Source organism: Lissotriton vulgaris, chromosome 3_1 (assembly GCF_964263255.1).
Source record: "Lissotriton vulgaris chromosome 3_1, aLisVul1.2, whole genome shotgun sequence".
NCBI classification, from domain to species: domain Eukaryota; kingdom Metazoa; phylum Chordata; class Amphibia; order Caudata; family Salamandridae; genus Lissotriton; species Lissotriton vulgaris.
In genome coordinates, this window is record NC_141689.1 from 1,012,453,892 (window position 1) to 1,012,468,479 (window position 14,588).

Sequence of the window (14,588 nt, forward strand, 5' to 3'; positions counted from 1 at the left end):
TGCTTTGCGAAGCACATTTTGTTTTGTAACAGTGGAGAAGTGTGGCTCACTGGTTAGAGCAGGCAGACCCTGAAGCAGAGGTCAGACCTGGGACCAGGGTTCAATTCCCGACACGGCAGGGTCTTGAGCTCAAATGTCCACGGACTCGATAATTCTCGCTTCGGTGCCTGACCTAATCATGGGTTCACACGCTGCAACTTTGGGCATTAAGCTTGCTTAATCTCCACAACGGCCCCCGCGGCGGGATGCCTGGCTTTCACCTTGGGGATGCCCTGAAGGGCTATCTCACAGGGAGAAGCCAGGACGGGTTCCCAAGGCAAGCGCTTAGAGACCCCTGGGTTATAAGTGCTATATAAATCCAACATACAATACAATACAATACAGTGCTCATGCCCTATGGGAATGGAAGAGGGACATGCACTACTTATCCCAACTGCCCCCAGTGTAGCCTAAAGGAAAGCATAAACAAACAGGCACACTGGCAAGAAATAGAAGCAAAAGTGGCAACAAAGATCTACACAAGTGACTGGCTTCTGTGGTAAACCCCGAGGGCAATATAGTATTGAAGCAGGACGTACCTTACTCGGCAGCGACACAATGACAGCTAGTATGAAAGGAAATCATGGAGAATAAGAGACTAGGTAATAGGTAAATTTTTTAACGCAGTGCAGGACTTCCTAAAAAACTCTAAACGATGCACTGAGATGATTATTAAGTATTAACTCTTAGTCCTTGGATCACGGCCATTGATGCACAGTAGAGTTAGACGACGCCGTAATTGAGTTCTCTCTTAGTTGAAACTTTTTTATTCATTTTATGGAAGGTTTTTTAACTTACTTTTATTAATTATTTTCATAATAGACATGGGAAAAGGAAGATGATAGAGAGAAAGCCTGTACACCAAGTGTTTCCTTTCTTCGGACACAACAAGCCATTTATATTAGATGGTCTTGACAGGAACTAGCATTCTATTTTTCTTCTGTATAATAATGTTTCTTTTTTTAAAATGTTTTTTATTGTCATGGTTTTAAGTAATCTACACAGTAAACTTTGTATTGACTTGCCAGTGACCTTTATGTCTTGGCGGATTGCTGATTATCCTGTGTCCTGGAGGGCAAAGGGCATCGAAAGAGGCATGAATTCCTCTTTCAGTGGAATCTCTGGATCCTAAGTGTAAAAAGATTCGATAAGCAACAAGCAGGATGGCCACGGAAAGGGTATTATGAAAGTGGAAGCTTGAAACCAGTTGTGATTGTGTTCTCATCTCTTGGTTGCTTTAGCATGGACTTTGTTAATAGGATAAGAGACATTGTTTTTCCTCTCTTATGTCAGAAATGCCAAGTCAAGCCTTTTACATTTTTAGAATATTCTAGTCGGAAATGCTATGAACTTTAACAAACACGGATGCTTGGAGCAAAGGGAGATGCTATGGACAATGCGGGCCGAAGAAGTTATTCATGTTATGATATATACTTTTCTCCTCGGCGAATCTATGCTTTATTAAATTATGAATCTATTTTTAGAGTGAAGCCCCCCCATGCACACAGGTGAAACTGATCATTCCTGCAATTGCTGCAATGACTCAAAGAGGAATTTTAGTAGAAAAGAGATGTTACACAGCTGGATACGTTTTTTATTGTAATTAAGCACATTGATATTTCAAATAGAGGGCAAGAAGGGTTACTGCCATCCATGAGCAAGGCTCGTGATCTGGAGCCAAAACGGGTAAGTCTGTAGTGGCCAGTCCTTGATTTGTAATCTTGAAGAAATCATTTCAAATAAAGGATCAGGTTTGGGCATACAGCGTTTTTCCTTGGATTAGTAGGAAAGTAGAGTGATGTTTAGTGGGTGTCTGTTCCCGTACGCAGAGGCCACCCTGCTAGGGTTGACAGACTCCCATGAACAGAGCTTGGGTGTTTGGTGTATATACTTATATATGGAATATGCTACTTACCAGTATGCATCTGTTCTTGGCATAGAGGGCTGCAGAGTGGTACATTATGAATAGATCGCCATCTGGTGTTGGGCTCGGATGATTGCACTTTGTTTTTCTCTTGGAGAGTCTTTTGTCTCTTGGTGACTCCTCCCTTAGTTGGTAGTGCGCATGGGCATCGGCTCCATCCTTAGATTGTTTTGCCATAGTAGGGTTAGATGGAGTAGTATAGTAGAATACAGATAAGAGTGCCCATGTAAGTGTATCTAAATAAGATAATGTTGGAACAGACACAGGTTTCCGGGGAGGCTGGGAGGGCATGTACCACTCTGCAGCCCTCTATGCCAAGAACAGATGCATACTGGTAAGTAGCATATTCCGTTCGAGGCATATGGGCTGCAGATGGTACATTATGAATAGACTATACAGCAGTTCTCTCCCTAGTGGTGGTCGCCCGTGTCTGTTGCAACTGTCTGAAACAATGTTTTTAATACTTCTTGTCCCACTCTAGCTTGTTGTGTTGTGTGCACATCTACACAATAGTGTTTTGTGAAGGTGTGCGGTGTAACCCAGGTAGCCGCTTTGCATATGTCATCTAGTGGGATGTTTCCCAGAAATGCCATAGATGCTCCTAGTTTACGTGTAGAGTGAGCTCTAGGAGGAACAGTTAATGTTCTCTTTGCCTTTAAGTAGCATATTTGAATGCATTTTACAATCCATCTGGCAATGCCCGCTTTGGAGATGGGATTGCCTTTATGTGTGGGAGAAAACGCAACAAATAGCTGTTTTGTCTTTCTGAAAGTTTGTGTTCTTTCTATATAGTACAATATGGCCCTTTTAACATCCAGTGTATGTAGGGCTCTTTCAGCTACTGTTTGTGGTTTTGGAAAGAAAACCGGTAATTCCACTGACTGATTGATGTGGAATGCCGAAATAACCTTCGGTAAGAATTTTGGGTTTGTTCTAAGAACCACTTTATTTTGGTGTAGTTGCATAAATGGTTCTTGAATCGTAAAAGCCTGCAGTTCACTTACTCTTCTAAGTGACGTGATAGCTATGAGGAAGGCTACCTTCCATGTGAGGAATTGTATTTCACACCTATGCATAGGTTCAAATGGTGGCCCCATTAGTCTGGTAAGCACTATGTTGAGATTCCAGACTGGGGAAGGTGGTCTTCTTGGTGGAATGACTCTTTTGAGTCCTTCCATGAAAGCATTAATTGCTGGTACTTTAAACAGTGACAGATGTTGCCTGTTTTGTAGGTACGCCGCTATGGCTGCGAGATGAACTCTGATAGAGGTATATGCTAGGTTACATTGCTGTAAGTGTAATAAATAGCAAATGATTTGTTTAGTGGATGCGTCCAGAGGGTTGATGTGCTTACTGTTACAGTGTATAGCAAACCTCTTCCATTTTGCTGCATAGCATGCTCTGGTGGTAGGACGTCTTGCTTGTTTAATGATTTCCATGCATTCTGGTGGTAAATCTAAATACCCAAACTCTATGACCTCAGGAGCCAGATCGCTAGGTTCAGTTGTTTGGGATCTGGGTGCATTATTTCTCCATGGTTCTGTGTAAGATGCATGGGTAATAACCTTAGCTTTTGATGTGGTACTTGTGAGAGTTGTAGCAGCGTGGTGAACCACGGCTGTCTTGCCCACGTGGGTGCCACTAGTATCATTGTCATTGAATGTTGCTGCAGTTTCCGAACCAGTAATGGAATTAGTGGTAGAGGAGGGAACGCGTAAGCAAATCTGTTGGACCAATTTATCCACAGTGCATTGCCCTGGGACCTTTGGTGTGGGTACCTGGATGCGAATTCTTTGCATTTTGCGTTCTGATGATTGGCAAACAGATCTATCTCTGGTTGCCCCCATTTTTGGAAGAATGGCTGTAGTATTTGGTCGTGCAGCTCCCATTCGTGTACTTGTTCTGACTGTCTGCTTAGGATGTCTGCTATTTGATTTTGAACTCCTGGTAGGTGTTCCGCTAACAGGTAGATCTTTTGAGGAATGGCCCATCTCCATATGTCCTGTGCTAGTCTGGACAGTTGGAGAGAGTGTGTCCCCCCCTGTTTTTGAATATAATACATTGCAGTCATGTTGTCTGTTCTGATCAGGACTGCTTTGCCTGTTATTTGCATTTGGAAAGCTTTTAGTGCTAGAAATATTGCTAATAGTTCTAGGTAGTTGATGTGCAGTTTCTTTTGCTGCACACTCCACTTCCCCTGTACTGTGTATCTGTCCATATGCGCTCCCCATCCGGAGAGCGATGCGTCCGCTGTTATTATCACTTGTGGAATTGGCTCTAGGAACGACCGTCCCTTGGAAATGTTTTCTGTGTTCCACCACTTCAGAGAGCGATACGTCCGGTCGTTTACCAACACCAGATCTGTAATCTGACCTTGAGCCTGATTCCACTGTGTCGCTAGACACTCTTGTAGTGGGCGCATTTGTAGTCTGGCATGTGGTATTAGCAGTATGCAGGAGGACATCATGCCTAATAGTTGCATAAACACTCGTGCTGGTAGTGAGTGTTGTGGTTGAAATCTTTGTATTAACCCGACCATTGTCTGTACTCTGATTGGGTTGGGGTATGCTATTGCCTTTTCTGTGTCTACTGTAGCCCCCAGGTATTGCTGAATCTGGTTTGGTTGCAGGTGTGATTTTTTGTAGTTCACCGTGAACCCTAGGTGGTGCAGCAATTGAATTGTCTTCTGTGTGTTGTGAAGACATTCTTCCTTTGACTTGGCCTTTATTAGCCAATCGTCCAAGTATGGGAAGACATGTATTTGTTGTATTCTTAGGTGTGCTGCCACCACAGCTAGGCATTTTGTGAAAACTCTCGGTGCTGTTGTGACACCGAACGGAAGGACTTTGAACTGATAGTGTTGTCCTTCTAACACAAACCTTAGGTATTTTCTGTGGGCTTTGTGAATTGGGATATGAAAGTAAGCGTCTTTTAGATCCAGTGTAGAAAGAAAGTCCCCTTTCTTCAGTAAAGGGAGTACTTGTTGGAGCGTGACCATGTGGAAGTGCTCCGAATTTATGTAAGCATTGAGAGGTCTGAGGTCTAATATTGGTCTTAGGGACCCGTCCTTTTTGGGGATCAGGAAGTATAGAGAGTATACTCCTGTGCCCTGTTGATCCTATGTGACCTTCTCTATTGCATGCTTTTGTAGAAGTGCTAGCACTTCTTCTCTTAACAATGTCAGATGATCTTGACTCATTGGACGCTGTTTGGGGGGGATGTTTGGTGGGGTAGCTGTGAGTTCTAGGCAATAACCATGTTGGATAATTTGTCTCACCCACTTGTCTGACGTGATGTTTTCCCAGACAGGTAGGAACTGTGATAGACGTCCCCCGACCGGTGTTATGTGGTCTGGGGGGAGTTCTATGAAGTCACTGTTTTGGTGTTGAGGCGTTGCGGTTGTTATTATTTCCGCGGCCTCTTCCCTTATTGTTGTTACCTCTGTAACTGCCTCTTGAATTACCTCTGGGTGATGTTGGTGTGAAAGATGTGGATTGCTGATTCGTTCCTGTGTTCTTTGAGCCCCCTCTATAGGTGGATCTACAAAAGGAACCTCTGTGTGTTGGCTGTTGCAATGCTCCCATTGACTTAGCCGTTTCCGTATCTTTCTTCATTTTTTCTAATGTCTCATCTGTGCTTGAACCAAACAATGTCTTCTGATCAAATGGTTTGTTCAGTAGGGCTGTTTGTACTTCTTGTTTGAATCCTGAGATTCTAAGCCATGCGTGCCTTCTTAACATGACACTAGTGTTAATCGACCTTGCTGCAGTGTCTGCTGCGTCTAATTCACATTTAATGGAAGTATTGGTTATTATTTTACCTTCCTGTATTAATTGGTCTGCCTTCTTCTGATGTTCTTTTGGGAGATGTGTGAGAAGTTTCTCTAACTCATCGTAATGTGCCCTGTCGTAACGTGCGAGTAGTGCTTGTGTATTGGCAATACGCCAGCTATTCGCTGCCTGTGATGCTACTCTTTTGCCTGATGCATCTATTAACTTCGACTCTTTATCTGGTGGAGGAGCCTCTCCTGTACATAATGAGTTTGCTCTTTTACGAGCGTTTGAGACCACCAGCGAGTCTAGAGGTACATGCCCTCTAATAAATATTGGGTCCTTTGGAGCCGCTTTGTATTTTTTATCGATTCTTGGGTTTAACACCCTGGCTCTCACTGGGTTTTCGAATATTTCCTCTGTGTGAGGAAGAAGACCCTTCAACATAGGAAGAGTACCTGATGTTCTCTGTGCATTAGGTAGAGTCTCTAACAAGAAATCCTCTATTTGAGGTTCAGTATGCATATCTAGTTTGTGATATTTTGCTGCCCTATTAATGAGCTGCACAAAACCTGTGTTATCATCAGGTGGTGAAGGCTTTGAGGGATATAGCTCTGGGTCGTTGTCCTCATCTGACCCTACATCATAATTTTCCCATGGATCCTCCTCATCTGGGATAGTTTCGTCATCCCCTTGAGGTTCTCCCTCCCCTAGATCACTGTCTACATCTGACTGAGGTGTAGCTGGTCTTGGTGTGGAAGGTGTAGGATTATTTGGCCTATTGTGAGGAATAGGAGAAGAGGGTGTTACTCTAGGACGAGGAGAAGCAGGAGGAGTTATATTCGTCCCCATTGTTCTCTTTTTTGAAGGAAGAGGTTTATCTTCTGACTGTTCACTCTTTCTCTTCTTCGTGACCACTTTCCCAGTTTGTGGATCAATAAACAAGATCTTTGTTTGGGATCTGTCTGTTGCTCCTGAATCGGTACCGAGGGTCCTGGTTCCGATAGGTGCTTTTGTTTTCGATCGTCAGATCTTGTTGTTTTCGACACCGAATGTCTGCTCGATTCCGACTTTCTTGGTATCGAGTGTCTCTTGGGCGATAAGTCATATTTATGTTTCGACATGGAATGTTTCGATACCGAGCTCTCCTTTGTATGTAGCCTCGGTGCCGAAGTCGATGTCGCCCTTTTCTCGGATCCGACATGGTGGGAGTCCGAGTGTTTCGGTTTCAGTTTCGGTTTCGTTGCCGGGCCCGAGGGCGGGGCGTTGGAAACTTTTTTCAGCGGTTTGACCGGGCCCGAGGGCGGGGTCGTTACCGCACGGGGTCGGTTTTTCGGTAAGGGGACGTCGTCACTCACGGTTTGTTGCTCGATGAGTTCTTCAACCTCCGACTGGTCCCCTTCCAACCCCGACTGGTCCTCTTCTTCCTCGATTTGTTCGTCTCCGAACAGCTCCGGGATCGCTTCCGCCTGCATTCTGGAAACCTCGTGTCTTCGAGCTCGACGATTTCTAATCGTTAGCTTGGAGGAGAATGCTGCGCAGGCTTCGCAGTCCCTGGATTCGTGTTCAGGCGATAGACAGAGGTTGCACACCTCGTGTAGGTCCTTGTGTGGGAACTTAGCACCACACGTTGGACATTTTTTGAATGGAGTCCTTTCCATGGACTCCGGGCTTGACTGCGTCGAGAAAGGCCTCCTGTTCTTCGACGTAGATCCAAGTTTTTCTCTTCTATTTTGAATTTGTAACGCGTCGGAATGGAAATGAACGCGTTCGAATAACAATACCGTCGAATTGGAAAGGGAATACGTGCCGAAAATCACTTTCTTCTGAAGTTGATCTGGAGCGTCTCGATCTTCATCCGAACCCGATGGCGGAAAAAAACAATCTAAGGATGGAGCCGATGCCCATGCGCACTACCAACTAAGGGAGGAGTCACCAAGAGACAAAAGACTCTCCAAGAGAAAAACAAAGTGCAATCATCCGAGCCCAACACCAGATGGCGATCTATTCATAATGTACCATCTGCAGCCCATATGCCTCGAACAGATATTTTACCCCTACGTTGGCATAAACCAGCATAGCAACTCTTGCTCGATGTCAAAAACAGAGCACAGCTTTTACATATAGAAAGCAGATAACTGTGTGGGACAGCAGGCTTACTAACTGGCAATACATTTTCAGAGCTCAATTGGAGAAACGACTGCAGATGTTGGGAGTTTATCCTTCTGTATGTATAGAAATAACTGTACAATAACACTAAACTGGATAAAATAAAGTTGTAAGGATGCTTGACAATATACAAATACCTAAAGGAGTCAAGAAAACAAATCATTATGTGTAAGCTTGAAATGGAAAGAGAATGGATGGACAAGGATCTGGTCATCAAAGGCAATCACGACTCGGATAGAAGCGCGAACTTAAACAGGTAAGGCATTATCACAGGAACCACATTAACTTTCGATTTGGGCTTTAGAATTTAGAGTTCTGTGATAATTACTGCACCTGCTGGCAAAAGTTTAGTAGGCAAGATTTAGTGAAACCCGTGCAGGGGGAAAAACAGCATTATAGGTTTGTATTCCTTGGACCAAGGCAATCCCATAATATAACTTAATTGCCCCAATCTCCATTTTGAAATGCGAAACACTGACTATGGAGGTAACAATTCACCGAATAAATACCAACTGTCTGCATTATCAATATTTGCCTGGTGCAGTAGTACTTCCTCCTTTTTAAACAAGAATTGTAATGTGGTCCTTATTTGTTTTTTAAAAATATATCTGAATATCTTCTAAAACTAATCCCAGCCGAGTTACCATCACGATAATTTGTATCCTAAACCTTTTTATTTAGTGCTTTGTGAGGGCCGGCAAACTATCTTTGTAAAAAAGGTCAATTATCTGATCTGTGACCCTAGGAAGCATAACAGAGAATACATGCAAACTGAAGGCTGTTATCTAAATAAACAGGCAATTTGTTACCTGAAGAACATGCTATTGTCAATTCAAAAGATTTTATTACATACGCATGCACAAATAATAGTATGGTAGGCATGCTGTAAGAAAAATTAGATATCCCTTGCCTACAATGTTTTAGGAAAATAATAGGACTATTGAAAAACATACAAAGGCTACGAGGGTGATTGGCTTGGAGCAACCTTTAATTATCCATAAGCCAATACAGACAACTAGGGGGCTAAATGACTGCAACCCTTCTTGCTACACACCTACAATACTACTGGTACCGGGGAAACCAGATCATGACTTCCCCAGAAATTAAACTCTAATGGACAAAAGACAGTGCAAAAGGAATGAGAATGTTTGTGATGGAAATTGTTGCACATTTAGACATTTAACACCTTTAAAAAAACGATTCTGAGTAAATAGAGTTCCTAATAAAGTGCTTACTTTACTTTCAAAATGGATGAATTATGAACGGCAAGTATCATGGAAGAGATCAAATTTCGACCATAAACTAAATATATATTATCCATTCACTTACTTTATATCAAGTCCGATTAGCGAATGCTTCCTCAACATAGCTCTTGCTTGGACATTGCTTAAGTTAGTAGTACACTCATCATTGATGGCCAAAATGCAGTCCCCAATACTGATGCGCCCATCACGGCTAACTGAACCTCCATGGATGATGCTGCGTACAATCATGCCACATCCATCCTTACTGGCACTTACTGTCATCCCTGTGGAAAAATAATTGGCACGGCTCATTGGCTACCACAACTATGCATTGATCTATTTAATGGTCAATTACTACACAACTGAGTGTCAAGGAAAATTCATTGAAAAAGAGTTTAAGTAAAAATGCATGTACAAACAATCCAAATATTAGAAAGACATAAAATAATTTTACAGTGAAAATTAAGCCGACACCTGATGTATGAATATTGCATTAACACACATATTTGAGTAATTTTACATACGAAGTATTATATGGATTGACATTACAGCATAAAGAAATAGTAAAACTTCAAAACTCCCGGCTCCAGGAGGACAAATTATTTATGAAAGTGAAATTCACTTTTAGCGTGAAAAGTTTAATCATTTTAAGAGACGACGGTCCACAAAATGCATTCAAATGAATTCAAAATTAGCTATCTTACAAGTATCCCAGAAAAATATTTGTAGTTTTTTATTTTTACATTGTTCCATACACTGGCAAATATATCAATACAATATGAAGTGTGAAAACTATTCAAAAAGTATTTTCCAATAATATAAGAATTTCCATTACTCACTTCAATATGTCCCTCTTGCTGCGTGTGGTGGCCGTGGAAGGCCAAGATGGTGGAGAGGATGCCCAGGATGTGACAGGGTGTGGGGATACGCCCAAACTCTGAGGTCAGATCCTAGCTAGGGACCTTTTGAGTACAATCTGACCTGCATTTATGGCAGTGAACTGGCCAAACATAGCAGGATTTGGCCTACAAGCACATTAAATTAGCAGTGCCACAGACAGACTCTCCTTCCACCGTGATTTGAGCACCGTTGAAAGACATTGGTCATAGTAAGGTGGATTCCCAACCCCGATAGGATGATTGTGTCACTATCCTGGGTGCTACTTGAGGGCTGATTGCCTCAATTTTGCTCCTATCCACACTAATACAGTTCAACGTGTTTTACACCCTAAAATCATGTGGACAAGAACTGAGGAGTAGAAGCCATTACTTTTTCTGTAGCAAAGGTGATTTGGCTGTACCCAACAAATGTAAATGTAAATGTAAATGTACAGGAATTTATATAGCGCAAATCACCAACCGGTCTCTAAACGCTTGCTTAGGGAACCCGTCCTGGTATTCCCCTGTGAGATAACCCCGGTAGGGTATCCGCAAGGTGAAAGCCAGGCATCCCGCCGCGAGGGGCCGTTGTGGAGATTAAGCAAGCTATTGCCCAGAGTCGCAGAGTGTGAACCCGTGAACCGAGTAGGCACCGGAGCGAGAATTGTCAAGTCCATGGACATTTTAGGACTCAAGACCCCGCCGAGCCGGGAATTGAACCCTGGTCCCAGGCTGACCTCTGTTTCCAGGTCTGCCTCCTCTAACCAGTGAGCCACACTTCTCCACTCAGTTACTGCTCAGGGGTGACTTAGGGCCTTGACCTCTCAATTAATTCTTCCTTCTTACGGCCCACACCACTAGCTTAATGGAGATGTAGGTCTCATCCGAATATTGGAGAAAGGTGGTGTGAGAAGTTGGCCTGATATGTAGTGTTTCCAATTCTGGAACCACTGGGTATCAGTCCAAACAAACCCCAAAGATGTCTGGTTGTAAGTCAACCTTGTTAGACAAGCTATCCTAGTGGTAGCATGGACTAAGCAGCCTTAAAGGCTTAACTTAAGAGGTCGTGTTAAGCGAGCTGTTTTACCACATACAATCCTGTAATCAAATGAAAGGACACCACACAAGTATATATTATAAAAATATATGTATTTATTTCTAAATTACTCCCCAGTACTCTTTATGAGGAAAGGGGCACAAGCGTTAAATCAAAAGCACAGTAAAACATATAAAGTTGCACAATTATGGATGAGGGCGGGTGGCCACTCAGACCATATACTAAAAAAGTGGTATAAGGAACACTTATCGAACAGTGGTTAGGCCTAGGGCCTAGAGATTCGCTGGGAGCAGTCAGGACTAGCAATGCTGAAGTCGGGAGTAGCCCACAGGAGACGGGTGCAGCACGGAAAGTGCGGCGCGCACCAATGCAATGTCAATGGTGCGTAAAAGTTAGATAAAGTGAATGAAAAGATACTTCCGCTGAACCTAGAGGAACAAAACTTTAGACACAGACCCTAGAGGTGTGTACCAGTGTATGTACACCGGCGTTGCAATGTTACCTCACCCACAGGCCGTGGGTGCACAGGGTCGAAGTGGCGTCGGGTCTTGACACGCAGGCTCTTGGTGCTTGGAGCTGTTGCAGCTGCAGGCGATGTGAAGCAGAAGTGTCCGGTGCGATCCAAGGGTGGATCGAAGTAGAAAAGTACCTGAAAGCAGAGGGGACAGAGTCTGGGTCACTCAGCAGTGACCAGGGTGGAACCAGGACGGAACCAGGCAATGTCGGGCGCAATCAGGTGGTTGTCGATAGGCTTCTCTCCGCTGTCACGTGGGCTCTGGGGCATCTGCGACGTCCAGGAGCAGGTCACGATCTGTCCCACGTAGGCTCTCGCCGTCAGCACCGTCGGCTTCAAGATTGCAGCAAACAGCACTTGGCAAAAGCAATCCACGCGGAACCGGGAGATTGCTTATCACTCGAACCAGGAGGGTCAGAGTGGGGGCTCCTTTTCACAGGAGCTGGTGCAGATCTGGAGCAACCAGAAAAGCAAGTCGTATTTCAAGTTTCGTCGGCACAGGGGCCACAAGCCAGCTGGCAAGTGACCGGGCCAACGCGTCGAGCCAAAACAAGCAGAAGGGCCCCACGCAGCACTCGTCGAGTGTGGAGGGTGAGCTTGGGTGCAAGTGTAGCTCGGGGTGGGGGCTTCTCAAACCCCGGTGCACAGCTTCGAGGATCACTCGTGGGCTGCACGGTCAGCGTCTCGTGGCCTTTTCAAGATGGCGTGCCCCACGCTTCCGGTCGCCTCCACTGGTCTCAGCTCTGCAGGGACTGTGGATCGGGCAGGTAGAAGGCAGGCAAGCTTGATCTCGTCGATCTCTGTCGCTCGAGTTCCGGCGGGAACTGCAACAAAGCAAGGGTCGAGGGCTGGATGGTGCCTGTTTGCACAGGGTGGTCACTCCTTGACCACAAGGGAGATTCTTCAGTCTTCTGCGTTGAGTAGAAAGTCGAAGGGTCCAGAATTCGTTTCTTATGTTTCTTCAGGATGATCTGCGTTGCATTGGCACTGCTCCCACTCTTATTCGAATCTGGTGGGCTGGACATCCTGCTAGGTCCCCTCCTATGGGTGGGACCCAGGAAGGGGGTGGTTACACCCCTTTCCTTTGATCCAGGCCACGCTGGGACAGGGGCTGGGAGGCCCCAGAACCGGTTTGGCCGGATTATGCAAGGGGCAGCCTTGTGCTCCCCAGGCAGTGTCTGGTTTCTTTGAAACCTCCCTACTACAATCCACTATCTCCTGTCTGGGGTGGTTTAACACCGCCCTGCGACAGGAAACCCTCTGTCCAGGCCTCCTCTGCCGAGTTTCGGTCAGCAGCAGGAGGCCAGACCCGTGTCTGTGGCAGGGGCATCCATTTTGTGGATCTGAGGCTCATTTTAAATCAACCGCGTTTCAGTAAAGTAACATGTCTTCTCCCTCTAGAAGGGTGGAATGCTACCCCCGTCACCAGAACTGGCGAGGGGGTAGTATTCCAATTCGTATGACACCTTACACGACATGCTTTGATAAAGCCAAACCAAAGTTGCTATATAACCGCGAGGATTATAAGGCGCTTAAGAGTATATGGTATGGCATTATCCCGGATCAGCTTAGGGAGTTGTTCCCGACAGCTGTAGACAGGCTCAGCTAATGCCAGAGCTCCATCTCACATAAAACCACGCACTCTGCCTCCAGGATTGATGAGGCCTTCCATAGGAGTGGCTTACAGGCTATATATGTGTCCAGATATAGGTTTAGATATAGGTATACTATATCTAAGCAAGGGGTGATTACACCCACTTGCCCCAGCTGAGTGATCAGCCAGTTGTGTCAATTTAAGAACCAGCCAGGGGTGGCAAAAGCTATGCTTCAGCCCCTGGTAGGCCTTGGTGGCACCTATGCCCTGAGCACCTATAGTGCATGGTACAGGGGCTGACAAGGAGTCCATTTCCAATTGTGGTATGTACCTATAGCACATGTATTATAAATTTAGAGAGAGAACAGCAGGCTGGGGGTCTGATTAGCAGGCCCACAGCCTCAGTAAGTCGAAAACCAGTGAAGCAAAAAGCAAAAATTGGGGTGACCATAGGATAGCAGACCCTACTCTCCTACACAACCCCCCCCAAACGCAGGGACATTAAACTTAACCTTGACCAGATAAGTCTTCATGTTCTAAGTGGAAGTACCTGGAGAGACCATCTGCATTACCATGGTCAGTCCCTGGGCGGTGCTCCACTGTAAAGTCCATCCCCTGTAGGGAAATGGACCACCTGAGCAGTTTGGGATTTTCACCCTTCATCTGATTTAGCCACAAGAGGGGCTTATGGTCTGTCTGAATTAGGAAGTGAGTACCAAACAAGTATGGCCTCAACTTCTTCAGGGCCCAAACCACAGCAAAGGCCTCCCTCTCAATAGCTGACCAACGTTTCTCCCTGGGGGTCAGCCTTCTGCTAATAAAAGCAATGGGCTGGTCTTGACCATCTTGATTAAGTTGTGAAAGCACAGCTCCCACCCCCAACTCAGAAGCATCTGTCTGTACAATGAACTGTTTGGAGTAGTCAGGACTCTTCAGGATAGGTGCAGAGCACATGGCCTTCTTCAGGTCATCAAATGCCTTTTGACAGCTAACTGTCCACTGAACCTTTTTGGGCATCTTCTTGGATGTCAAGTCATTCAATGGTGTCACAATGGACCCATAGTTCTTTACAAATTTTCTGTAATACCCAGTCAGGCCCAAGAAGGCTCTGACTTGTGTCTGGGTAGTTGGAGGAGCCCAGTCCTGTATGGTCTGGATCTTGCTCTCCAGTGGTTGAACTTGACCCCCACCTACTAGGTGGCCCAAGTACACAACCTTGCTCTGCCCTATCTGGCACTTAGTAGCCTTGATAGTCAGGCCTGCCTTTTGCAGGGCCTCCAGAACCTTCTTCAGGTGGATCAGGTGATCCTCCCAGGTGGAGCTAAAGACAGCAATATCATCTAGATATGCTGCCCAAAAGTCATCCAACCCAGCAAGGACTTGATTCACCAACCTTTGG

General features: G+C 45.1%; 1 protein-coding gene across 9 annotated transcripts in view; it reads right to left on the reverse strand.

Annotated features, from left to right (window-relative positions):
* MPDZ (multiple PDZ domain crumbs cell polarity complex component) overlaps positions 1 to 14,588 on the reverse strand; it is an 856,387-nt gene that overhangs the window by 466,691 nt on the left and 375,108 nt on the right. For all 9 annotated transcript variants that reach the window (XM_086961394.1, XM_086961393.1, XM_086961386.1 and 6 more), the window contains one exon: positions 9,232 to 9,430. In XM_086961394.1, coding sequence (XP_086817520.1) covers positions 9,232 to 9,430 — 199 coding nt within the window. The remainder of the gene's footprint in view (positions 1 to 9,231; positions 9,431 to 14,588) is intronic.